Source organism: Parus major, chromosome 1 (genome assembly GCF_001522545.3).
Source record: "Parus major isolate Abel chromosome 1, Parus_major1.1, whole genome shotgun sequence".
NCBI lineage: Eukaryota > Metazoa > Chordata > Aves > Passeriformes > Paridae > Parus > Parus major.
The window spans coordinates 101408012-101435928 of record NC_031768.1 but is presented as its reverse complement, the minus strand read 5'-3'; the positions used below and the strand labels follow the sequence as shown (position 1 = coordinate 101435928).

Here is a 27917-nt window from a genome sequence, read left to right as displayed (position 1 = left end):
GAAATAACAAAGGATAGTGCTTGGAGTAATAACACGAGGTAGAATGCTTTTAAATTAAGCTACAAGGAATATTCAATGAGACTATCTGTGAGGAAATTTTTATGATAAGAATAGTGAGGCCCTGGCACAGGTTGCCCAGAGAAGCTGTGGCTTCCCCATTCTTGAAAGTGTTCATGGCCAGGTTGGATAGGGTTTAGAGAAACCTGGCCTAGTGGAAGGTGTCCTCATTCAAACAAGGATGAGCCCCTTCCAACCCAAACCATTTTGTGATTCTGTGATAAGACATGATCCTGGGCACCTGGGTCTGGATGGCCCTGCTTGAGCAGTGGGTTGGGTATGTTGACCTCTAGAGTTCTCTTCCAATGTCACCCTGTCTTTGAATCTTGTTTTTTGACTCCCTGCTCTAAACCATGCAGCTGGAGGGTAATAGTTGAGTCCCTCAGGATTTGGTGGATATGGATAATGTTTCTGCAAGAGCTGTTCCCTGCAGTAGCCTTAGGAAAGAAAGTCCTCATTTTATCACAGAGTCTTCTCACATCTGGATGATTTGGCCAAAACTCTGAGAAATCAGAGCTTGTACAAAACTGAGAAGGAAATCTGTAGCAGAGGAGAAACTTGGGCAAAGTCTCTTAAACCATAGGTCTAGACCCTACACTACCATTTTCCCTCTGGAAACTCTTCAACACAGAAACTCCATCTTCTCTTCTGGATTGTTCTCACTGTCTCACTCCTTCTCTCTCCACCTGGCAGAGGTCCATTCCCAAACTTCTGGGAAAGTTAATAATGTGACTCTGCACAGCCTCCCCCTCCTGCTGTCCAGCCAAACTGCCTAATGGAACTGGATTTGAGGTGTCAAGGAGTGGGACTATCCTCCATCCTGACATCTTTGGAAGGAGGGTCAGGTCTCTCAGGAAATGTTTAAGGGGGCTGCTAGATTATGTAGGGAAAAAAATAGAGAGGCCAAAGCTCACTTTGAACTTAAAATGGCAACTTCTGTAAAGGACAATAAAAAATGTTTTTACAAATATATTAACAGCAAGAGAAAAGGGAAGACCAAACTTTGTTCTTTATTGGATAAGGGAGGGAACTTAGTAACTGCAGATGAGGAGAAGGCAGAAGTACTTAATGCCTTCTTTGCCTCAGTCTTTAGTGGGAAGACAGCTTGTCCTCAGGACAACTGTCCTCCTGGGACAGCATGGTCCCCCCGTTATCCAAGGGGAGGCACACAGAGAACTGCTGAGCCACTTGGATGTTCATAAATCTATGGGACCAGATGGGATCCATCCCAGGGTGAGGAGGAGCTGGCAGCTGAGCTTGTGGAGCCACTCTCCATCATTTACCAGCAGTCCTGGCTCACTGGGGAGGTTCCAGATGACTGGAAGCTGGCCAGTGTGACACCCATTCACAAAAAGGGTGGGAAGGAGGATCCTGATAATCATAGGCCACTCAGCCTGACCTCAGTACCTGGTAAGGTAATGGAACAGTTTATACTGAGTGTCATCACACAGCACTTACAGCATGGCCAGGGTATCAGACCCAGCCAGCAGGGGTTTAGGAGAGGTAGGTCACGTTTACCAACCTGGTCTCCTTTTATGACCAGGTAGATATTGGACAGGCTGTGGACATTGTCTGTTTGGACTTCAGCAAGGCCTTTGACAGTGTTCCCCACAGCACACTCCTGGAAAAGCTGTCAGCCCTCGGCTTGGGCAGGAGCACTCTGTGCTGGGTTAGGAACTGGCTGGATGGCCCAGAGAGTGGTGGTGAACGGTGCTGCATCCAGCTGGTGACAGTCACCAGTGGTGTCCCTCAGGGGGCTGTGCTGGGGCCAGGTCTGTTCAATATTTTTTACTGACGACATGGATGAGGATATTGAGTCCTTCAAATTTGCAGATGACACTAAGCTGTGAGTGTGTGTCAATCTGTTGGAAGGTAGGAGGGCTCTGCAGAGAGACCTGGAACGTTTAGATGAATGGGAAAAGTCCAATGGGATGAAATTTAATAAGTCCAAGTGCCGAGTCCTGCATTTTGGTCACAATAATCCCCTGCAACGTTACAGGCTGGGGACAGTGTGGCTGGACAGTGTGGCTGGACAGTGCCCAGGCAGAAAGGGATCTGGGGGTTCTGGTTGACACCCGACTGAACATGAGCCAGCCCTGTGCCCTGCTGGCCAAGAGGGCCAATGGCATTCTGGCCTGGATCAGGAATAGTGTGGCCAGCAGGAGCAGGGAGGTCATTCTTCCCCTGTGCTCAGCACTGGTGAGGCCACACCTTGAGTTCTGTGTCCAGTTCTGGCCCCCTCAGTTTAGGAAGGATGTTGAGATGCTGGAGAGTGTCCAGAGGAGGCAACGAGGCTGGTGAGGGGCTGGGAACACAAACCCTGTGAGGAACAGCTCAGGTTGTTTAGCCTGGAGAAAAGGAGACTCAGAGGTGATTCTCAGGTGAGGATCAGTCTCTTTCACCAGACAGCAACTGACAGAAGTGACAGAACGAGAGGACACAGCCTCAAGTTGCGCCAAGGGAAATTTAGGTTGGATGTTAGGAAAAAGTTCTTCACTGAAAGAGTAATGAAATACTGGAATGGTCTGCATGGGGAGGTGGTGGAGTCACCATCCCTGGATGTGTTTAAAAAAAGACTGGATGTGGCACTCGGTGCCATGGTTTAGTTGAGGTATTAGGGCATGGGCTGGACTTGATGATGTTGAAGGTCTCTTCCAACCTAGTCATTCTGTCATTCTGTAACAGAAGCTTCCAACCCTCCAACTGGAGTTTTTCCTCATGGTGTAGTTATGACCACAGCTGGCAGGGGCTGCTGGCCGCCCTAGCAAGGCAGAGCGATCTCCTCAGCTGGCGGCGTGAGGGAAGGAAGGAAATTGCTCCTTTTGCAAACTCAGGGGCAGCGTTCAAACTCGGCACTACCAAGGAGCAGGTGGCAGAAGCAAGGGAAGCAGGCAGGTTGGATGGTAGTGCCGAATTGCAGCGCAGCGAAGTCCTGGAGCTGAGTACACAAACTTCTGCAGCACGGCACGACCGCTCTCCTCAATCCCCTTAGGAAAGGAGGAAGGGAAGGTAAGACCTCACCCCCACCACAACTCCAGTCCGAGTTCACAACTTGTGGTGACATCACGCCACAAATCCCAAAAAACTCTGAAGAGAAAAACCCACTCCCCCAGCCAAAAACTCCCCAACCCCACAACAACTCCACTGGAATGCCAGGAGACTTCTTCTTGTGTCTTGATCCCTAACTATTCACCCAAAAAGACACCCCCTTCCAGCGTCTCCCTGATAACAACGGGAAGAAATCCACTGATAAGCCTAAAAAAACCACAACAGTCCCCAAAATTATCTGAGAACTTTATTTGCTAGAATGGACTCATAACTCAAGTTGTGTGATCCAAAGGTGAGATGTCTTGTCTAAGCCAAACATCCAGCCCCAATTTTCAGTCAGTGAGAAAGATGGTGACTTCTGTTTGATGACTGTGGTAAAGATAGATTTTGTCAAGCTTATGCTTACACTTTCCCCATTTCACCTTCCTCATCTGAGGTTACCACAGCACCTTGTCTGTATGAGGGAGGATGGTGACAGGACAGGATGGGGCTGGGGAGAAAAAGCAGCGATGTCCATTCACTTGGCATGGGGACAGAATTTGTTTTTACTGTTAGTCTGGGTGTATCCTTCATCGTAAAGATGCACTGATAAATGATGAGGAAGGCATTATGAAAATGGAGACAGGGTTTGGGCAGCAGCAGACAGATTACTGACTTCTTTCTGAACATAGCATAGATAGAGCAGTTGACAGCATCCAAAATCACTCTGTAGGCAAGATCAACACAGCAGGCATCACAGGTTATCTGACATACTCTAGCTCAAACAGATTAATTTAAAACCTTTTGGTGTATTTTTCACAACATTATAATGTAGCTGAGCTCAGCCATGTATTGGAAATGAAGAATCATAGATCCATTTAGGTCATAAGAGCCCTCTGAGACCATCAAGTCCAACCATTACTGCCAAGGCCACCACTAAACCATGTTCCCAAGTGCCACATCTACACAATTTTGAAACAATTCCAGGCAAATTGAAGGGCTATAATGAGAGCATATTTCAAAAATAAATTAATTAGTTAAAAGAAAAATAAATAAATTTTAATAAACAAAACAAATCCAGACTAGAATAGGTTTAAAATGCAGGGAAATTAAGCAGAAATAACTTCCCTTGGCAATGCATTGGACCCTGATTTGGTTTCTCACTGCAGTTTTTCTTATCCCCCTTTTAAAAACACTCAAGCTTGTTCAAGTCCTGCCTGACTCTCGTTTTCAAATCATTAATTAAAATGCAGTCAGTTCCAAGGGGGATAAATCCAACAACAAGTGGTACTTGTGCAAGGGTGGTGAAGTGGAAGAGTGTGCAGAAGGTGCACCTTGCACACCTTGTGGTGGCCTGGCTCAGCACTGGCATGCTCCATGTTCTGCAGCACACTACAAATTCACACTTCCTGGAAAGCAGATGCTCATCCCAACCTCCCTTTGCTTCCAAGACAGCAAACATGCACAGGGATCCCTTAAAAGCAGTGTTTAAAGCTGTTTCCTAAAATAAAACAGCAGGCAGCACTTGCTGCCCCCAAACACTTGACCATACTAAGTTTGCTGCTGGGATCTGGTAGGATTAGGAGTCATACTTAATCTTCCCAGAAAGCCTAATTCTCCAGGGCTTAACAAACTCCATCTACACACAAATACAACCCAGAGTCCTGGATGCCAACCCAGTCTGTGTCCCCAGATCTCTCTTCCTTGTGTCCCTTGCACTTGCACTTTGGGTAAGTGGGGTTGTTCAGCCTGAGGAAGAAAAGCTGAGACCTTAGAGCCCCTGCCAGTGGCTCTAGTCTCCTGCTAAAGGAGCTCAAAGAGAGCTGGAGAGAGATTTTGGGCAAAGGCCTGGAGGGACAGGACAAGGGGGAATAGCTTCCCACTGCCAGAGAGCAGGGTTAGATGGGATATTGGGCAGAAATTCTTGTCTGTGGGAGTGGTGAGGCCCTGACACAGGTTTCCCAGAGAAGCTGAGGCTGCCCCATCCCTGGAAGTTTTCAAGACCAAATTGGTCAGGGTTTGGAGTGGAGCAAGCTGGTCTAGTGGAAGGTGTCTCTGCCCATGGTAGGGGGGTTAGAACTGCATGATCATTGAGGTCTCTTCCAACCCAAAACATTTTTTGAAGCTACAATTCTATGACTGAGAAAATATTTTGGAGAAACAGTATTATGTGATTTCTTGGTTATAATACTCTCTATATTATATATTTTTAAATGTTTCTGCTGTCCTTTTGTGAAACTTCCTCTGTGTTTTCCCACAAAAGTGGAGAGAAAGGTTCTGTGGAGACGCCTGGTCCCTCACCCAGGGAGCTGCAGCCAGACCCCACACCATGCTCCCTCTGCTGGTGTTGGTGGTCCTGATACAAGAAAGGACAGACAGAACGCAGTGAGGCATTCAGGAGCAGGGTTCCATGTTCTTTAGAAAGGGAGAGGAGAAAGGTCGTCGCTGGGCTGAGATGGCAGCTAAATTTCAGCAGAGAGATTGGTCCAACACTTCACAAGTGGTGGCTTTCGCCTAATACAAATAATTTACAGAATATATCTTGCATATAGTTATTGCAGGCACATAAATCATTGAATTTCTGTATGGTTTGGGTTGGAATGTGATAAATAATAGAGAATATAAATTTTCAGTTCCCCTGAAGTTGCTGAAGTTGCAAGAGCTTAAAGATTAACTAGCAAAAAAAAGATTAAATTATGTAAAGGTATGCACACTGGATGATAAATGTAGTTTAGCAGTTGAGGAACAGATAAAGAGGGCTACAGTGGTTTTTTTTGCAAGTTAGGTAACAAGAACCAACAGCACATACTCAAAGAAAAAGTTCAAGGAAAGGTCACATTTAAAATTGAATTATTCACTGAATAGGACCACCAGAGATCACTCCAGGATCATATAGTGATTTCCAATAGAAGGCAGGTGCATGCAAATTAGTTCTAGGAAATATGATGTTTATGTGTTAGCTAAGAGTCACGCTTTAACGAATACACATGATTATAATGTTGTAAAGCCTCACCAACCACATTAGATTAAAGGAGACATCCTTGCAATGTGTCCCACACAGATAAAGAATGCCTGCTTTCAAACACTTCAAATTGTGTTAGAAAGTTTATTTTCTGACTGATTTCAGTATCAAAGGAACCTTAAAATTCCACTTCCTGCCATGGGAATGGACACCTTCCACTAGACCAGGTTGCTCCAAGCCCCACCCAACCTGGCTTTGGACACTTCCAGGAATGGGGCAACCACAGCTTTTCTGGGCAACCTGTGCCATGGCTTCACCACCCTCACAGCCAAGAACTTCTTCCCAATATCCTATCTAAATCTACTCTCTTACAGTTTGAACCCATCCCCCCTTGTTCCATCACTATAGCTCCTGATGAACAATCTCTCTCCATCTTCCCTCTAGGGCCTCTTCAGATACTGGAAGGTGCTGTGTGGTGTCCACACAACCTTCTCCAGGATGAACAGCCCCAACTTTCTCAGCCATCTCTGTATGGCAGGTGCTCCAGTCCCCTTATCAACTTTGTGGCCTCTTCTGGACTTGCCCCAGAAGTGCCATTCAACCTTCTTACATTGGGGCACCAGAACTGTGCACAGTATTCCAGGTGTGATCTTATGAGAGCAGAGAAAAGGATTATTTCTGTTTGAGCAAAAGCTGATGAGCATGTCATCTCTGGTCTTCACTTTGCTCTGGCTCCCCTTAATCCTTATCCCAGCCCCTACTCCATGCAGAATGGACTCTCAGGCTGGGTTGTTTTTGCCTTTGGGCTGGTAGGTTCTTTGGCTTTTTGGGCTCCCAGCTTCATTATCCTGGACTGTAGCACTCAGCTTCTGACTCTAGGTGATCTTTGGCCAGCTGGGTGCATCCCATCTAATATATTCCTAAAGGAATTACCTTAGAAATTCCCATTGCCTGATCTACCCTTGAAGCTTCCTTGCACAACCCATGAGCTCTTCTGCTGCCTTGCTCAGATTTATACCAACTTGTGATGGCTCTGAGGCAGGACTTGCTGCTGCTGCATGCATCCATACCATGCCAAAGGGACACCAGATAACAAAGTAAGGGCAATGGCCAGCCACATACATTAAGTAAATCAGGGAATGTCTCAGATGTCCCTCTCAAGAGAACAGCAGCTCTGTGAGACTTCCCAGTGCACCCCCAGCTCTGCCCATCCTCAGCAGAATGGGATACTGACATTGCAAGGCACCCAGGATATCTTAGATTTTGGTTAAAACTTGGCCCTGTGCCCACTGGGTAAATTCTGACCAACACTGGAGGGCAGGAATGTTGTAATATAGACATGGAAAACAAAGGTGAGATTTCCCTAACAGCTGGAGTGCAACAAGGTTAAAAAGGTGCAGAATAGACAGCTGATTGAAGGACCCAGTTTTTAAAAATGGTAATCCTCATTTTTTACTGTGTCTTTGAGTAATCTGGGAGCTGGCAATATTATCCTTCAACACCAAACTCCTAGCACCCCATGCCATGACTGCTGGCCCCAGACTGTATTTAGACTCCAAGGACAAAGCTGGTCCCTGAGACACTGAAAAGCCAATGGATTGGTGGCACTTACCGTGACAGGGAAATAGTCCTTCATGTACCTCCAGACGATGCTGTTCCGGAAGAAGTGGATCCGCCGCCCACCCTTCCTGGGTTTCTCCCTGTCTATTAACCACCATGCAGCATAGAGGGCACTGACCAGCCAAAAACGAGTGAAGAGGAGGGCGATGAAGGCAACTGTACAGCACTGTGCTGAAAGAAAAGCCAGCAGTGACTTGATAGTTGGGTTATGTAGACTTTGGGAGAGGAGTGGTTCACTTGGAGAGGCATTTTGGTCCTGGGATGGAGCCTCCACTGGGCTTGCTGCTGAATTTATCAGTGTGAAGGCACCTCTGATGCAGAACTGGTTTGTTTTCTACCTGCCCCAGGAACCTGAAAAGACACCAGTCACCTCCCTTGTAGCCACCATGTCCCCCTCTTCCCAAAAGACTGATGAAATCTCATTCCATTCACAGTGTTCTCATGGATCAGCTCTTCATCTCTTTGCTGTCTTGCTTTTCCCTGGAGTCCAACTGATCTCTGCAATTATAATGGCCTTGTTTTATCCCAAAACTCCTGTTAATACCCCCTGATGACATCCAATATTTTGCAATGGCAGCAAAAAGTAAAAAGAAAAAAAAAATATTATTATGTGATGTCCAGTATGTACAGTCCCCAATAGCTTTATCTTGAGCTCATGGTTCCCCATTTTAATTGTGTCCATGATTTATACCCATAGGTAAGATTTTACTCTTTACTGAGTTTTTTATTATTGATTTTGGACCCTTTCCTACACTTCTCAGGTTCAGTCTCTAATCTTGGACTCTAGAGGATTTTCAGTTCTTTCAACTCGGTGTCATCGTGAATTTTATAAGAATGCTCTATTTCATTCTCTAAGACTTCCATGATTGGGACTTTCTCCAGTTAGTGCCCAGCTTTGACCACTATCTCCCACCTCCCTTATACCCTATGTTTTGGAAACAAGAGAACAAAAGTCTTTGTGCAAACAAACATCACTTGGTACATAAAATCCCACCCGAGCCCAACACTGTCTGTCTGCAGATACTGGAAAGTGATGATGGCCACTAAGCTGCCACCTGGTAAAGCAGACGTCAGGTCCCCAAACTGAGTCTACCACCAGCAGTCCCACTGCTCAGAAGAAATGGGCAGGTTTGGGTGTGAGGTTGCAAACAGACATGATCCTCATCTCCTCCTTCTGCAGATCTGGACTCCTGTGCTATAGCCCAGTGGCACTGAATTGCTATAAAATGCCTTAAGCCCTTACACAGAGCTCTTTCAGAGCACCTTGGGAAGAGCTGCATCCTCTCCATCTGTCCCTCTGGAACACTTTTGAATGGGAAGACTGAGCTGAAGAAAATCCAAAGATTCATCCAAGTCTTTTGCCTTCCCCAGCTTACGGATTACATAATGTTTTGTATATTTTGTTCTACTTTGCATCTTCATTACAGATCCACCACCCAGATCTGGAAGATATGAGGATGGAGATGCCCTGCTCAGCTTCAGCTTCTGCTGTGATATAGATGCATCCATACCCTCATGCTCTGAGACATCCTTTCCATCTTTGGGAGTCACCTAAAACCTGCTCTTTCCACCTTCTCTCAGCTAATGCCTGTCAGAAGTGGAATATACTCTCATCTAAGACCTTCATGTACCTCTTGTTTGCTTTCACTTAAGAGTAAGTAAGTAGATTGTGTTTGTAGCTCTCTTTTTTTGGTGATAAGTCACCCTGATTACAAAGCTTTGCATTGAAAAACAAATTCTTGCCCTTTTTTAAAAGTGTCATGATGGTACCAATAATTCCTATGGGGAAAAAAAAAAGCAATAAACTAACAGGATCCTAAATCCCCTTAAAGCCAAATGGGATTGCATCTTCCTATAAGTAAAGACACTGCAGCAGGCACCTGGGTAGGCACTAAGATTTTTGCAGTAGGGGAAGAAACTGCAGCTCTCAGCAAAGAAACAGATCTAACCTATAATGCATTGTGCAGTTCAAAAAGAACCACTGCTCACACCTGGTGCCACACTTTTAATGGAATCATGGAAGTCCCCATAACTCTGGCCTTAGACACTTCCAGAGATGTGGCAGTCACAGTTTCTCTGGACAACCTCTGCCAGGGTCTCACCACCATCACAGCCAAGAATTTCTTCCCAATAACTCATTTAACCCTGCCCTCTGGCAGTGTGAAGCCATTCTCCCTTATCCTGTCCCTCCAGGCCCTTGTCCAAAATCCCTCTCCAGTTCCCTTAGAGCCCCTTTAGCACTGGAAGAGGCTCTAAGGTCTCCCCAGAGCCTTCTCTTCTCCAGGCTGAACACAGCTCTCCCAGCCTGTCTCCAGAAGAGAGGGGCTCCAGCCCTTGAAGCATCTCCATGGCCTCCTCTGGACCCACTCCAACTGGAGTCTCACAAAAGCAGAACAGAGTGAGAGAATCCCATCCCTCAGCCTGCTGCTCACACTTCTTTTTCAAATGCCACAGACACAGACTTTATAATTCTCAAGAACTGCCTAGAACATAAACAGCAGCTCCAGGGTCCATATGATAAATAAACACAGTTTTACTGCACCTGGGACCCAGGTCATCAGGTCTGCTGCAAAACAGTGCAGTACCTAACTCTCTTTTTATCGTACTGTGCAAAGCTCAAAGTACATTCTGCAAAGTGAAGGAGTAGTTCTGGTCCAAATCCATGTTTTATCTCACAATTATATAATTATTAATTTTTTCCTTGATTCATTTACAATTCAACCTTTTTTTTCCCCCAAAGCAGAATTTGCACTCAGTGACCTTCACTCAATTTTAAGATGTGGGGTTTTTTTTGTCCTTTTGAAACCTTTTGGTGCTCTGTGGGAAAGCAGCCCATTTCTGTCCCAGAATGGACTGTCAGTCTAAAAGTTACTGTGGATGGGACCAAAGAGACAGGAAGGTTCCAGAGAATATACAGTTAAATCTGCATCTAAACAAATTCCAGTCTTAGGCAGGCACCTGATTATTTATGGTCTGCAATTTGGTGAGGAGGAACTCTGTACCACTGTCTGGACACTGACACTTTCTGTGCCACCAGTGGCAGGATATTTGCCACAGAGGTCTATTAGTGCTTCCCAAAAGTCATGTCAGGTCCCCAAACTGAGTCTACCACCACCAGTCCCACTGCTCAAAAGAAATGGGCAGGTTTGGGTGTGAGGCTGCAAACAGACATGATCCTCATCTCCTCCTTCTGCAGATCTGGACTCCTCTGCTATAGCCAAGTGGTATATACTAAATTGCTATAAAATGGCTTAAGCCCTTATACAGAGGTCTTTCATGGCAGACAAGGGCTGTAAGAGCAGGGTTAAGGGCAAATGCAGATGCATCAGTTCTGTTATCTGAAAAACAGCCAGATAATTCTGGGCTGGGCTGAGATTAGCTGCTGCACTCTCATGGAAAGAAAAGACTGCTTCAAACCAAAACTAAAATCAAAGGGTGCCTGACAAGAAGGAATGCCATATGCAGACCCTAAATCTTGCATTTTATGATGAGTCCAGATTCAGGAAGGTTCCTCTGTGGTTGCCCATGGTGAGGTTTGGCATTGGGAAAGCAATCATAAGATGGTCCTGGACTCTTGCAGTGCACCTCTTGAGCAGGGGTGCAACAGCTTGTCATGGTCCAGGACCCAGCATCTCACATCTCTATGGCTGTATGGGACTCAGCAAAGAAAAGACACATCAATGTGTATTTGATGGCTTTTTTTGGATTTTTTCACAGATCAAATAGTTTCCTGGGCTGGATTCCTTCAAAGAAGCTCATAGCAAAAATGAAGTGGTGGGTTTCTTATGCTGAGTAGTTTTGCTGTGAGCTGTAAATCCCTCTCTGGACTAGAAAATGGCCATATCACAGAGAGCACAAATATGCCATAGGCTCCAAGTGGACTCCAAAGGTTTGGCCACACAGGTTTCAAAGCACATGGAGGACTTTTCTTGCCAAGTCTAAGCATGGACCATGTCCCATCAAAGTGCTCCTAACCCAAAATGTGGTAATTCAGCCTGAAACAGGGAAAACTGCAGCCCACAGAAAGAGATTTTTGTTATCACAACAGCCCCAAAGTGAGTCAGATTCATACTGCACTTGTCAGAAGGGTTTGCAAGATCATCACAGAATCACAGAATGCATTAGGTCAGAGGGATCTTAAAGACCATCCAGTTCCAATTGCCCTGCCATGGGCAGGGATACCTTCCACTGAACCAGGTTGTTCAGAGTCCCATCTAAACTGGCCTTGAATACTTCCAAGACAGGTTGCTGAAGTCCTCAGTGCCAGCCTGGAGTCCCTGATTGTGGCCACCTACACAGATACTGCACCCTTGGGCACAGCTGATCTGGGCAGGCTGTGGACTACACTCAGCTGCCAAGGAAGCCTGATCATGCTGGTACCACATGCCCTTTGAGCCAGCCCTGATGACTTGAAGGTTCAAAGGCTGGGTTTGGTATGCTGGGTCTGCAGAGGCAGAATTCCCAGGTGTATTGCCCCTGCACTGGGTTTGTTTGCCATGGTTCAGCCATGCAGTCATAGTTCTGCATGGTCTGCCTGGATGGGCATCCATGCCCAGTGGAAAGTGGGAATGAAAGAGGCAGAAGGAAGCAGTGTAGCAGGCTTGGGCACCAGCCTGCTGATTTCAGTTCTTTGCAATAGCCTGGTAACTCCATTACGAGGAGGCACTGGTCAGTACTTGGATCATGTACTGGGAAGGCAAGGGGGTCCCCACTCCTTATCCTGCAACCTATTCTTACACCTTGCACTCCTCCTCCAGCAACTGTCAGCCTCTGAAATAAATGGAACCTTTTATCTCCATGCCCTTGTCAGGAGCATCCTCAAGAAAACTGGCAGTATGGACAGTGCCTGCCTATTGCAAGGGATGCTGGAGCAGAGCCCCTTGCCAGCACTGGGGCCGAGCTGCTGCCCTCATCCAGCATCCCTCCAGGAATGAATGAGTCCCTCCCCCAGTGCTTGGCTTCTTAGGGGATGCATTTGCACAACCATAGCAACAGCTGTCTGTGATCAGTGCCGTGGGGATCTCTGGCCAAAGGGCTGTGCATCAGTCAAATCGGTGTTTCAGACACAAGCCTATCTCCCAAACTAAGGAGCAGCTGGCAGGTAAATCCTGCCCATGGAAAGTTGGGCTCTGTGCCTGAGGATTTTAACAGTGTAACAAGGGGTGTTTGGCAGCTTATGGGATGAAAATAAGGGTATCTCTTAGCATCTAGTTTATGCAGCTGTTAAACTGGGAGATTTTGGGTAGAAAGCTCCAGGCTTGAAGAAACTTTGTAAAATGAACCAAACCAACTGGAACTGCTTCATGAGGTTTTGTTATCAACATTCTAATGCCCTTTTTGAGAGCATTTCTTAATTGCTTTTGGTTTCAGATTGTATCACTGAAAGAAACCCAAACTAAACCAAACCCAAAAACAAAACAAAAATGACACAAACAAAACAACAAAAACATCTTAGGTTGCAATGCAAGATGTAACCAAAAGTCAGTATTCTATTTCCATCTGTTAAAACCAGGTGGGGCAGTGTTCTTTATCTCTTCCACAACCCATCCTCCCTCCAGGGGGATCTCTTCTGTTAATGGGCCATTGAGTCTCACAGCATGACTGATAAAATGACATCATCCCATTGTGAGATGCTCCACCCAGGGGAGGAGCCAAGCATTCCTACCTGGATATAATCTGAGACTCAGAACACCACAGGCAGCCTTTCTTCACTGCATTCCCAGAGCAAGACCAGACTGTTCTACATCACCACTGGACCTTCAGAGGAAAACTACACCCTTCTACAGGATCACTCTTCCAACAGAACCATGTCTGTCACTCCAGGAGGACTGCTGCCAACACCCTGACCAACAGGGTGCCAGGTTGTATTGTAACTCTATCAGTGTTTTTTGTACTACTGCATTTTATTTTAATTTTCCTATTAAATTATAGAAGTTTTCTTTATTTATACATACTAGCAAAGAACTATTCCCATATATTTGGCCTGAGAGCCCTTTAATTTCAAAATAACAATAACTCAGAGAGAATTTACGCTTCCCATCTTAAGAGAAGATCCTGTGTGGGGGCCAATAAGGCAGCCAACAGGGCAGCCACTCTCCCCTGCAGAAAAAGCCCTTATACTCCAGCTTGCTACATGCCCCCTGGGGGAGAAATGCCAGCAATCAGACCTTCTAGCTGTGGCAAGCATAAAGGAGCCACCCCACCCGCCCCCCAAGGATGCCTTGCAGCCCATGCAAATTTTGTGTATCCCATGCAGATTGTATGTATCCCATTGGACCTTCCCCTTTGTTCTGCCCCTGAACCCTCAGTTGGCTAGTCCTGCTCCTCCTATATAAACCCCTGCTCCATCTCACTCCCTGACTCTTTGTCTCATGAGCACTCTGAAGAAGAAGCTGAATAAAGCCTCCCAAGGTACTCCTTACAAAGGCTCTGTCTCTTCTGTGTTGCCTGAAGACCTGCAATTGCAAGAAGGTGGTCTTGACAACCCATGACTGGGGGGAGCAGTGTACAATAAAGGGAGTTGAGAAGGTGTGTTGACAACAGGGGATGGATGGATGGATGGATGGATGGATGGATGGATGATGTTGTTGTGTTGGAACAGAATTGGTTAAAGGGGAGTGTGGAGAGATATGGTATAGGCAAGGAGCAGCAGGACCAGGAGCAGAGGTGCAGGACTGGGAGCACAGGCTGGGGGCCTGTAGGGCTGCTGGGACTCAGTGCCAGGCAGTGCCTGATCCCACCAGCCCCAGGCAGGGGTGGCAGTGGCCCCTGACACCTGTGAGGCTGTGGGACACCCTGGCCACGTGTGGTGATGGCAGCCAAGCCTGCCAGTGGGGAGGACCTGCCTTTGGATGCTGCAGCAGAAGGACCAGCTCTGGTCTATGGTGTGTGATAGAGGGAGAACAAGGAGGAAGGAATACCCGGGAAATGCAGATTGTACATCAAAAGATTAGGATTTTCTTTTAAGGATTTTGTTTGGTTCACTGGAAAAATGAATAGTTTTGAGGTGTCAGAGAATGAGTACCCACAGGCAGTTGTGGGAGGGACTAGAAGAAGGACAGAGTAAGTCCCTGGATGAACTGGTTGAAAAGATACAGCAAGTGTATGTAAAAAGGGATGAGGAAAAGGAGAAAGGAAAATGCAAAGGTGATGGCAGAATTTTTACAGCCCCAGATGATAACCTGCAGGACCCAAGGGGTCCACTGAAATAGAATGGATAGGGTCAGCCACAAGGATGACCCTCTCATCCCTCCTCAGGAGCAAAGAGCTGACCCAAACAGCGGTTGAGAAAGAATCAGTGTACTTTCTGCAGGGCAGAGGGACACTGGAAACAGGAATGTTCACAAAAACAGCTGGACCTTCAGGAGGAGGAAGTCCAGAGATCAATGGAGATGGATTGCTAACAGTGTCAGGGCCTCCATTATACCAGGGACCCACTATCCTGGAGCCCTTATTAACTTTTAAGGTGGGTCCAGATCAGGAGATGTGTATCCTAGTAAACACAGGGACCTCTTGAGCCACCTCAAATTTTATCCCTTGGAGGGGGGAATTGTCAAAAAGATCCTTGAATATTCAAGGGATTGTGGAAATTGTAGTTTCTTCTGTAAGCTTAGAAGTTTGAACATATTTTTCTCTGAGGGAATTGTGGAAATTGTGATAAATAGATTTTGGGGATTTAATTCAAATTTCTAAGTGGGGTTTTATGTGGACTCAAGGCTCCCATTTGGAGGGGACCCAAGCCCCTGTGCTTTTTGTGTGTTTTGTTGTGGAAAAAGACAGAATTGGCAGGTTTCAGTCCTGAAGACAATTCTGCAACTCTTATCTTGTGGGGAACCCCCCCACCAGTCTGTGGTCCGTTGTGGAAAGCTAGAATTGTCAGGTTCTAATCCTGAGGCCAATTCTGCAGCTGCTGCCTTGTGGGGATGGTGTTGTCCCTACGCAGGCCTAGGTATTTAACATGCAGCTTCCTCTGTGGGAGACATAGGAAAACTTCAGGGGAAAATATTTTATCATCTTTACTTGGTTAATTTATTAGTCACCTTCCTACCCCTAAGGTGGACTTGATGCTTAAAATGGGGATAGGGAGAAATTGGTTACTAAAAAAAAAAAAAATTAAAAAAAAAAAAGTGATTGGTTATTAAGAAAGGCTTTAGGCAGTGGCATTGCTTGCTGCTGAACTGGATCTGTCCAAAAGGAAAATCACTAAAACAAAAGGAGCAAACTGATAAGACAAACTGCTCCTGGGCAAAATGCAGAAGCCTGCTAAAACCCTGAAATAAAAACAACTCAAATACCTAATTCACAAATATTTGCAACTCTTACAAAACTTTTTAAAAGTCTCACTCCCTCTGCTGAACAGCTGAACAATCCATCAGAGGAAACTGCACTGAGAACCTGTGGGAGACAGCAAAGGAGGTGCAACAAGCACTTCATAGAATAAAAGTTAAAATTCCACTGAATAAGTTAATGCAATTAACTGTTTCACTCAGGCATATTTTGCCAGGGAACTTTGTTTCTTTTGCCTTTTCTAGAAATGTCAAACTTCCCTGCATCAAAGATAAGGAAAACAGTTTGAGAGCAGAGAAACTGCAAGCAGCAAAATCACACCTAAATGTGATAACCATTTCTTCACACAGACTCTGTCACTTTGTGTTAGCCACCAGAAGTTTTTACTTCTTTTTAATAATTGGTCTAGTAGGCCAAATTTTAACTTTTCTTTTATAGGAACATGCCAACCCATGAGATGGAGCTGCGTGAAAACAAATGAAATTTAAAGTATCACCATATTTGCTTGCATTGTCAGTTTATTAATGCTTGTAATTTCTGTTTTCATTGCATGTAACTTGGTCAAAGATCAAATATTAGTTAAAGCATTCTACATATTCTTGAGTTTGATTTTTTTGTCTAATTTGTTTTGTCTTTTTAGTGAAAAATGATGTCACTAAAGGTCTTATGGATGTATAATTTGTCTCAACCAATTTTATGCTAAGTTGGTATAAGAATTTTTATATATTTGGAAACAGACTAATATGTGTTAACCTTCCCAGTTCTGCCTCAGAAGGCTTCAAAATTATTATCATTTGGCTAAATATATTTATTTACTAATTAGTGAATAAAAGAATCTTAACAAAAAACCCAAGGAAATGTTACATGAGAAATGGTTGAATCCCCCTTCCTAAACCAAGAGGAGCAGCTGTAGACTGCAAATAAGGCATGCATAAAATACAAAAAAGCCAGCTCTCATACCTTAGGGAAAGTTAGTGAATATTTACTGATACCAAATATGCATGTGGGGTGGTACATTTGTTTCAAAAGATAAGAAGAGAGAAATTTGTTAACTTGCAGGGGAAAAGTCCGCTCACAAGAGCTCAATTTATGGCTTGTTGGAGGTAATGAATTTGCCCAGAGAAATAGGAAAAAAGCTGTTAAGGGACATTCAGGCAAGGTACTCAAAAGAGACAATAGGTAATTGACTGTCTAGAAAGATTCAGAAAGGAGCATTTCTGCTGGAGGTCCCTGGAATCCCCCCTTTGCTCCCAGGGGAAGGGGAGAAGCAGTGGTTGTGGTGGTAGTGCTGCTGCTGCTGTCTTTTCCACCACAGGAGCTGGAGATAATTCAAGGTAGTGCAGCAGAGGAAAGAGGGGAGAACTGAGTTATTAAAGACAATAAACACTGAATGCCAGGAGCTTTGACCTTGCAAATATTGGGAGTCTCCATGAAGGGAATCTTTTGGACTCTTGAGCATTGGGTGAGGCTTTCTTCAAGATGTACTGCCTTGGGTCTTTGTTGTAGCAAAACCAGCTGTTGAAGAGTGCCTGGCTAAAGCTAATAGCCAGACTACAAACGAGATTGCAAGGCAGGGAAACGACCTTGGGCTATACATCCTTTCCAGGGATGTTGGGTGTACTTTGCTGAGATGCCCTGGACAACAGGACTTAGATATTAGGATTAGGGTAGTGGTATGCCAGCTGGCAGGGTGGCCAGAAAAGTTCCCAGTGGCTTCAGCAACCATTTGCTCAATTAATAAATGGGATTGTGAAGGCAGTGGACTTTGACAGGGGAACTCATTTTACTGGGGGATCCTACAGGGGATTATGGCTGCTTTGAGAGCACAGTGGAACTTCCATACCCCCTGGCACCCCAAGAATTCAGATCAGGTAGAAAGGATAAATGGAGGAATAAAGAAATACCCTTTGAAACTGGTGACAGAAACTAAAATGCCAAGGGTACAGCTTTTGCCATTAGCTTTGGCAAGAATAAGAGCCAAACCCAAGGGAATATTCTATTATTCCCCTTTAAATTGTTTGGGATTCTTACCCTGCTAATTTTCATTGCGGCAGGGAGGTGAACACATATATTTAAACCAGTACCTGGCCAGGATACTATGTCTCATGAAAGCTCTTTGACAGGTGTCACAATATTGTCACAATACAGCTGTTCTGGACTGGACAAAGTGAATCTGACCATAACACAAATCCAATTCAGCTGGCCTGGTTCATGTCTGAACACGTTCCTGGATAAATTATAGAGGACATAATATACCCTTGGCCAGCCCCATTCAAGCTGAGAAGAAAGCACAGCACAGCCCAGGAAGCTGGGCAGGGAGAGAGATCTCAGCCAATAGATATCAAGCCTGGGAAATTTGAATTGGGTATTTAGTGAGTTCTGAATAATAGACGAGGCTGTTTGTCTCATGAGCACCTGGAGCACGAGTTGTGGGTTTTCTCCTGACCCATGACTGGCACCATGGAACACAGGAAGCCCAGTTAGCACAGACACTGCCTTTGGACTTTGCTGTTCACAATATCCAAACAGGAGATTGGGTCCTAGTTAAGGAGTGGAAAGAAGCACCACTGGTGGACAAGTGGTGTGGACCTTTCCAGGTGTTACTGACCACAGAAACAGCCCTCAGGGCAGCTGAACATGGGTGGACCCATCACACTCATTTCAAGATCTCTAACACCCCAGAGGTTTGGACATCTCAGCTGGAGGAGCAGGACAGGAGATCACAACCAACACTCCATTAACACAGGAGTGGACCACAGCAGCAGCCAGTGCATCAACACTGGGGGAAGCCTTGTGTGCCTCCCCACAGGCTATCTGCTGAAATAGTCTGTATGGGCATCCCTCCTTTCGGATCTCCAGTCACTGGGGGGGCTAATCCTTGCTGTCATTATTTTCTTTATGTTAAGTGGTTTCTGTGCCTTCAGTCACCAGAAGTGATGCGGAAGACAACAGAAGAATTAGGTTAGGAGATTAGATTACACCGTTAGAATGGTTTTCTTAATAATCTCACCTTTATATTGTCAGCTATGTTTGGGCCAGGAGTGGGAGAATCGTTTTTTTAATCCAAAGAGAAGAAGTAGCAAAAATCTTTACCCTTAACATTTGTTGGATCTGCAGACGGCCAGGAAGATCTGAAGGCTGGCCCTGCATGGGTGGCATCGCAGGTTACCCCCAAACTGGTCAGGGATATGTTATGTAGGGTATATTAGACTGTTGTTATTTTTGCTACCACAAGTTCGGGCAAATCAGGAATCAAGGTATATGATGATCTAATTAGAGAAAAGCGGTCCATTGATGCATCCCTGGCTGGATGGAGCACCCAAAAGTGAGGAAGAGATGAATGACCACCTAAGCAAATCATACAACACTATGCAGCAGACATTTGGAATCCAAATGAACTAATATCAGGTGCCAGAGAACCCATTTATAATTTAAATTGCATAATTAGATTACAAGCTGTCATTGAAATAATAACCAACCAGACAGCTACAGCTCTTGACCACCTTGCTAACCAATCCAGTCAGATGAGGAATGTGATATTTAAACACTGAATGGTAATAGATTATCAATTAACAGAAGAAGGGGATGTGTATGGAAAATTAAATTACTCAAACTGCTGTTAGCAAATAGAAAAGTGGTGAAACAAGTAACAAAAGGAATAAGAAAGTTAGCTCATGTACCAGTCCAAACATGGAAAGGATGGGAATGGGACATGTTTTTGTGGTTACCTGGTGGACTATGGGTTAAATAAATGCTTTTTTCCTCTTATGTGCTATAGCAACTCTAATCTTTTTACCATGTATGATCCCTTGCTTAGTGCAATGTATTCAATGTGTGATCAAAGGGATGCAGGTAGTAGCCTTGCCGATCCAGAAATGGCTATAAAAGGACAGAAAATGATGTCACCGCAAATAACTGCACAACCAAAAAAGACCCAGGAGCAGAAATTAAGTAAATGATAACTAAAGTTTGTAAAAACAATTATTGAGAAAATATAAGAGGAGGGGTTGAAAGCAACAGGAGATTTGTCTTTACAAACTGTGAGTCTGCTTGTAGGTAAACTAGCAGTGAGAGATAAAAGAAACAATGAGAAGGATTCCACTGATTGATAAATTAAATGAGAGAGATTTGTCTTTACAAACAAACTGTAGGTCTGCTGATAAATTAATTTGGGAACACAAAAAGTGCAGGGGAGGATATATATTAGAAGGGGGTCTTGGTTATTAGGCATTTTGGGAAGTCTGTACCTCCCAAATACCTCACCCAACAGGGAAAGAGAGAGGGAAATGCAGCTGGGAAACTAGAATAAAAAGGAGGCTGCATCCTCTAAAAATTTGAGAGACCCCCTAGGAAAATGCCCCATGGCCTCTCCTTTTATCGAAATACAGTTACAGGACTCCTCTGTCTCTTTTTTGGACATAAACCTCTGGTGTTTGTAGATTAATTTTCCTGACACATAGCATGGGCCAATGCTATACCAAGAAACATTTAAAGAGCTGCATTGTCTGGAAAAGTATGGCACAGTCCTCCAGTCCCTCAGATACTGCAAAGGTGCAAAGGTAGGCCATTCAGGCTCAGGTCTGTGGCAGATCTTGGAAGGGCCCATCTCAGAAACTGAGTGGGAGTCTGAAGCACAGCCTGTGTTTTCTGTGCAGGTATAGTTCTGGAGATATTTGTGTACCTGTACAGGGATACACACAAAGACCTGTACACACAAAGATCTGCTGTGTTTTGGGCTAGTTAACAACTGTCTAGCCACAGCAAATGAGGATCTTTACACACATCCAATCTGAGATTCACAACTGGCATAACAATGGGAAATTCTATGATGTTACCTTTCAGCTTGGTTCATGATGGGCTGTAAATGGCCCTAGACACTTTACACTGGTAACCTAACTCTGATACTCCCATCTTTTTCTTTCCCTAAAACTAGGAAACACTGGGATATCACTTTCCAATATATATGCCCAGGAAGTTTGCACTTTCTGGTGATGTGCCCCTGTGTCTCCCATCATCATTTCCCTGTGCATCCTATCCAAAACTGCATGTGTGCCATTTCTATCAGCAACTGATGCCCTCCACCAAGGAGTGACTTTGTCTGCATCTCAGTTTGCTGATGTGTCTTTTCCTCAAACTACTTGGATTTTCTTGGAAAAATTACTTTTTAGAACGTGCAGAGGCATCTGTAAAAAGCAAAGTGTCTGTTCTCAGGGCTGCAAAGCAGAATCCCTAACACCCTTTCTATAGTACCATTCCTCAAGCATGGTAATTCTATTTACCATCCCTAACACCAAGCAGAGCAACAGCTTAAACCAGGAAAACTCTGAACCTAAAGAGCAAGAGAAACTGAAAACCCCACCCTGGATTTAGATGCTGCATAAGACCTATAAATATTCCCACTCACCCACATGCACAGTCACCCACACAATCCCTTAGTGCCACTGTGCTCTGATCAGGTGGTGTGAAGAAGCCAAAAACACTGGCACAGATTGCTCAAAGAAGCTGTGGCTGCCCTGTCTCTGGGGCCCTGTTCAAGGCCATGGGGGACAGGCTTGGAGCAACCCAATCTAGTGGAAGGTGTCCCTGCCCGTGGCAGGGGATTGGAACTGGATGATCTTTAAGGTCCCTTCCAACCCAAAGCACACTGCAATTCTATGGAAAGCTTCTCTGTCTTCTCAGAAAAAGGAAAAAGAGATGTCTCTTACCTAGACACAGGAAGCTGAAGACCCATTGAGCCACTGATGCTGTCTGAAGCCTTCTCTGCAGTGGCACAGACCGTGGTGCAAACTCAACCTTCATCTTGGGTTCTGCATGCACGTCTTGCAAGGAGAAGGAAGCAAGTGGCGAATGAAAGTGCAAAGTCACCTGTCAATATCTACCCAGTGTTACAGTAGAAGGGATTGTGCAACATACATTTGAGGTGGTGGCTGCGCACAGCACCGTGCTGTACGGGGAGGAGAGGGAGGTGTCTCGGACTTTACACCGTCATGACTCACAACACTGTTAGATGGTGACAATTTTATGCTTCTACCACACAAATCTGGGAACTAAACTCCATTCAGGACCAAACAGGTTCAAGATCCTGTCTCTTTCAAATTTGGCAATATTTGGATGTTGGCAGAGACAATGAGGCACTCATGCCTGTAAACCAGTTTTATTTTCCCCCTTCCCCTACAATTCTGAGACATAAACTTGGAAGAATTTATAATTTTAAAGATAAGACCTTAATTAAAAATAAGCCCTGTTACAGCTAATTAAAATAAATAGATGGGCCTTGCTAAAATTAAAGGTAGATAGAGAGGCCTTGCTAAAATTAGAGGTTAATCATTGGCTAGTAACTAATTGTTTGTCAACCTTATGCTTCTTCAGCTGGGCTTGTAATGAGAAACAAAGAATCTGGTAAGGAACTTCAAGAACATAAGACAATTGCAAATCAGAAATCCATTGAAGACATGAAACTAGGAGCCCAGCCAGGGGTCCATTTGTCACTTTGCATGGAAAAGGTAGAAAGGTCAGGATGAGGAAGAGCTATATGTCTTCTTCCCTTCTGTGATGCCTCCTCATGTAAAGACCACCAACCCATTTCAAGGAACATGCTTAATTGCTTTTTTTGCTAATTAGCATAGGAAGCAGAGAGTGGGTGGTAACTGGGTTATGAATATGTATTTGTATTCAATACTTTTGCAAATAAAAAGCCTGTAATCATCTGCACTCAGGGCTGTGTACAAGGGGTGGCCCAGCACTGCTAATAAACATACACTCTGTAACCCCAAAACAGTTAAAGAGTCTTTGTCCATCTCAGTTGGATATTGATACTAGATCATATCCATATTTTGGCAAATCAATTCACCCTGTGAGCAGCAGCCAGGGACAAGCAAAAGGGATGAGCACAGGCAGGACACTTTTGTTTGCAAATGATGTGATGTGGATAGGTTTGGGTCTCAGCCAAGGAGGTGGGGAGACAACACAAGGGTGTTTCACTGCTGACCACAGGGTACATAAGCAACCTCATGCCTCTGCCAAGACATGAATGGATGGTGGATGGATGGGGCAGGTGAGTTTCCATGTGCATCCTTGCACACATTTATAAAGGTGTTGAGAAAGGAAATATGACTCCCATTTTGCATTTCTATCTCCAAGCAGGTGCACAGGAGCCTCTGCCTTGTCATGTGCAAAGAGATGCAATTTACTATGTGGAAAAAAAAAATTTGAAATTTGAGGGGAAAAAATCCTCAAAGAACTGGCAAGCCACTCAGGTAAGCAAAGAAATCATCTCATGGGAAGGCTGGGAAAACCAAAGGTCTCATTGTAACCAGGATACAGAATAATACTATGAACAGACTGCACTGAACTATGAGCACTGTGAAAGGACTGGCCACGTACAAAGGCTTCACTCACATGTCTAACAGGCATTTCAAATCCCAAGGTCACTGCAGCCAAGAATTACAGGAAGAAAACTAAAAGCAGCCTTTGGCAGAAGCAGATCAGAGATATTAGCTGAAAAATAATCCCACACACACACACTTTGTCAGGCCTAGGAAGACGCTGGGCTACGAGGGATCTGTTAGACTCAGTTTTCCCAAATCACTAGGATAACGGGGCTCTGGTAAAACTCCAAGGGATCTTTTCTTAATGGTATTGATTGCTTTAATTGAGATAAAACTGGTTTAGATTTCACTCAAATCTCTCCCCATCCTTTGCATTCTGCTGCAAATGCTTCAGACCCTGCCTGCTTCAAGAAAGCAAAGGAGGATTTAATTCTTTCAGCACCGTTACCTTGAGACAGGATGTTTCCTGGTGAGAAAACATCAGTGATTTCCAAAATTCTTTGGGGAGATCTGTGGGCCCAGGGCTCTTGGTCTTCCTGGATTGTGCAACACCAACATTTTCAGAGAGGTGGATGGTGGGACCAAGGAGGGGTTAGATTGGTTATTAGGGAAAATTCCTTCCCCAAAACAGTTTTCAAGCCCTGGTTCTGCCCAGGGCAGTGGTGGAGTCCCCATTCCTGGAGTCCCCATTCCTGTTAACACACATGTAGATGTTGGATTAGTGGTGGGTTTGGCAGTGCTTGGGGAATGGTCAGATTTAATGGTCTTGGAGGACTTTTCCAACCTTACCAATTCTATGACCTATGAAAAGTTGTTGCAGGGACATCTCTGTGTCAGCAATGGTGTGTCCAAAAGGACCAAGGCAGTGACCATCCCCCTGTGCTGTGCCCTGCTGAGGCACATCCAGTCCTGGGGGAAGTTCTGGGCCCCTCACTCTGACAAGGACATTGAAGAGTTGGATGCTGTCCAGAGTAGGTAACAGAACTGGGGAAGGATCTGGAACATGAGGAGCAGCCAAGGGATATGGGGGGTTCAACCTGGAGAAAAGGATGCTCCTTTACTCCTTTCAACCTGGAGAAAAGGGGGAACCTTCTCACTGTCTTCAACTCCTGTGGCAGGACTTCCCCCACTACCACAGAAGAGCTCATCTGCTCTGTCCATCAGATGGTTTGACAGATCCAGACATTCTCCCCCCACCCCCACATGAATTGATAAGACCACCCAGGCCAGCTTGCCTAGCTAGTGAGATATTTCTCTCTGGCCCCAGGGGTGGAAATCCTAATAAACAACTGCCTTGAGAACAAGACTGGGGAGAAAAGTTGGAATTCCTGACTGACAGACACTTTATGTTACAAACTATTAACGCTACACAAACTTTTACAGAGGCAGAAGCTTCACACACACACCTTGGAACTATGTAGGACTTCTCCCTAGATTTTGGATATAAATAATGTGGATACTTTCCCAAAAAACGAGTGAAAGAATTCTATGTGTACTACATCATCAATCTGGTGGTTACATTGAATCCTAATCTATACTATTTCTTAGCTAGCTGTAATATAGGTACCTTTTTATTGTGGATTATGTATTTTATCTACTAATAGTTCTTTTTTGTTTACCCTGTGTAGAAAGACTGTTCAAAGTCTTAGGTCTGTTAATTTTGTGTCTATTCAAGAAATAATTCATTTTGCAATAGACCTAATCAGACATTATTAGGAACTTGCAAACAAGCAATCTGGGTGCAGGCCCCCCCAAACAGAGCTCTGTTTGCCAGAAATCTGAGTCAAAGGCAGAACTTGTCTAAGCTCATCTCCATTTGTAATAACTCCTTGGAGGGAGGTTGGAGCCAGGTGGAGGTTGGGCTCTGCTCTCAGGTAACAAGCAACACGAGAGGAAATGGTCTCAAGTTATACCAGGGGAGGTTTAGATTGGATATTCTTCATGGACAGGGTTGTCAAGCTGTGGCAAAGACTGCACAGGCCAGTGGTGGAGTCCCTGTCCCTGGAGGGATTTAAAAGCCATGTAGATGTAGAATTTGGGACAGGTTTAGTGGTGGCCTTGGCAGTGCTGACAGAATGGTTGGACTCAGTGATCCTAGGGGACTTTTCAACCTCAATGATTCTGTGATGCTGTTTCAAAACCCAGCCCAAGCAGAGATGAGCACAGAAGTACATTGCACACTTACAAAGGTGATACATGGTGTATTAGTGGCCCAGAACAGTATGGCTTGGGTCCCAACTTGGGAAATACTGAGGAGCTTCCTAAATCTTTAATTGTAATCCTCCCTTTTAATTGCACTGGATATAATAGCAGGAATGATATAATTCTGGAAGACAAAGTAATGTCTATATAGAGACACTGCTGGTTGATACTTATTTATTCTCTTTCCAAAAGCACCTCTTTGAACCATCTATCCCCAGCACTGAGGGCTCCAATACCATCCATAAAATGAGTTTCCACAATCTGCCTACAGGTAAGAATTAAATTAAGCCATTCTAGGCAAAGACAAGCAAAGAAAAAAAATCAAACCCAAGCCCAAAATCCTCAGGGGTTAAGAATCAATAAGGGGATACAGTGCTTTGTAGTAGAGAAGCAATCCCCGCAGGGGTAATCCCGTCTTTCACTGAACTCCCAGCAGCTGCAGTCACTGATGAGTGGGAATTGCTTTTTCTCTTTGTAATTCAGCATTTGGGTGTGTGAATTTCACTGGTTTTATTGGAGTTCTGCTCTCAGTGGAAATGCTGGCAGTGCCACAAGGCTGACAAAGGCTGGGGGGCTTCAAGTATAGATGTGATTTGAGTGCAAATGGACTTTATTGGCACCAGGGAATACAGAGAAAGATGCAGAGAAGAATAGAGGGGTTGAAGGAGTGATGGAGGGACAGTGGGAGAATGGAATGGAGTGATGTAGGGATGGAAATAGAGGGATGAATGGAAAAATGGAGGTATGGAGTGATAGAGTGATGGAGGAATGAAGGGATAAAGAAACAGAGGGAGGAATGGAGAGAAGGAGGGATTGATGGAGAAATAGAAGGATGGAGGAAGGGTTGGACGGCTGGTATAATGGATGGGGTGAAGGTGCAGGCAAGGCTAGAAAGGAGGGTGGGATTTGGGGCTGTGAATCCACCCTGGGAAATCAGATTTCAGAGGAAGCCTTCAGCAGGAGATGTCTGGGGGATGTTTTGGTTTGGGTTTTCAACTGCAAAATAGGCAAAATAAAAGAGATAAAATGTATGGGTGGGTGTGTCTACACATATGTGTGCACACAAATGGGAAGCTCCCATATGTGCACACGTGTGTGCAAGCATCTGTGCATGAGTGCATGCACATGGAAGCACACCTCTGTTGTGTCTACATCTATCTGTGTATCTATATCTATCTGTGCATGGGTGCATAGGTTCACATGTTCACATGCATGTGTACAGCATGTGCACATTTGTGAGACTGGACGTGTGTGTGTGTGTGACTGTGTGTATGTGCACATGTGTGCATGCATTTGTATAGGGGCATGTGCTTGTGCATTCAAATGTGCATATGCAGCATGTGCACATGTGAGTGGACAGACACATCTAGTTGTGTGTGTGTTCATATCTGTGTGCACGTTCATATTTATGTAGTGTGCACGTATGTGCTTGCACATGTGAACACTGCACACTGTTGTGCATGTATTTTCACAGTTGTTCATGTGCATGTTTCTGCATGTGTGTACAGGGGGAAGTGTATGTGTACAGGTCTGGGTGTACATCCATGTGTTTGGATGTGCTTCCATGTGTATGCAGTCATGTGTGTGTACGTGTGTGTGCACACCTGTGTGTACAAACGTCAGTGTGCAGTGCATATGAGAACCTACATGTGTGAATCTGATTTGTGTGGTTTTGCATGTCCATGTGTCTGTGTGCAAATGTGTGTGTGTGTAAGCTGACTTGTGTGTGCAAGCTGACCTGTGTGTGCATGTGCACATATGTCTGTGCAGGTGTGTGCACACAAGCGTGTCTTGCATGTGTGTTTGCATTCCTGGGCACGTGTGTGTGCAGGTGTGTGTGACCATGCATGCATATGCATGAACACGAGCACCTCACACATATGTGTGCAGGTATGTAAGCAAGCATTTGTGTGTGTGCACACATGCATGGGCATTTCTTGCATGTTTGTGCTCTGGTGTGTGACTGTGCAGATGTATGTGTGCACACAAACATGTGCATCTCTGATGTATGCGTGCAGGTGTGTGTGACCACATATGCATGTGTTTGCACACATGGGAGCCTTGCACATACGTGTGGAGGTGTGTGACCATGCATGTGTGCACGCACACAGGAGTGTTTGTTGGGTTTGCATGTCTGGCAGGTGTGTGATTGTGCAGAAGTGTCTGTCGAGGTGTGTATGAAGTATGTAGGTCTGTGCACACATGGGCCACATGGGTGTGTCTCCTTGTATGTGTGCAGCTGTGCAGCTGTGCATCTCTGTGGCAGTGCAGGTGTGTGCATATACACGGGCATGTCTTACATGTGCATGTTGTGACCCTGCATGCGGGTGCACACATGAATGCCTTGTACATGTGTATGTTGGCAGGTGTGGGCACACGCACAGCCAGGAGCCACAGGCGTGTGCAGGTGTGTGGATGTGCAGGTGTGGGCACAC

The 27917-nt window shown here is 45.0% G+C and overlaps 1 protein-coding gene across 1 annotated transcript in view; it reads right to left on the bottom strand.

Annotated features, from left to right (window-relative positions):
- MOGAT2 (monoacylglycerol O-acyltransferase 2) overlaps positions 1-21815 on the bottom strand; it is a 30022-nt gene extending 8207 nt beyond the window's left edge. The window contains exons 1-2 of the mRNA XM_015632220.2: positions 21658-21815; positions 7659-7837 (exon numbers count right to left, since the gene is read on the bottom strand). Coding sequence (XP_015487706.1) covers positions 7659-7837; positions 21658-21751 — 273 coding nt within the window. The 5' untranslated portion in view covers positions 21752-21815. The remainder of the gene's footprint in view (positions 1-7658; positions 7838-21657) is intronic.
- Between the last annotated feature and the right edge of the window lie 6102 nt (positions 21816-27917).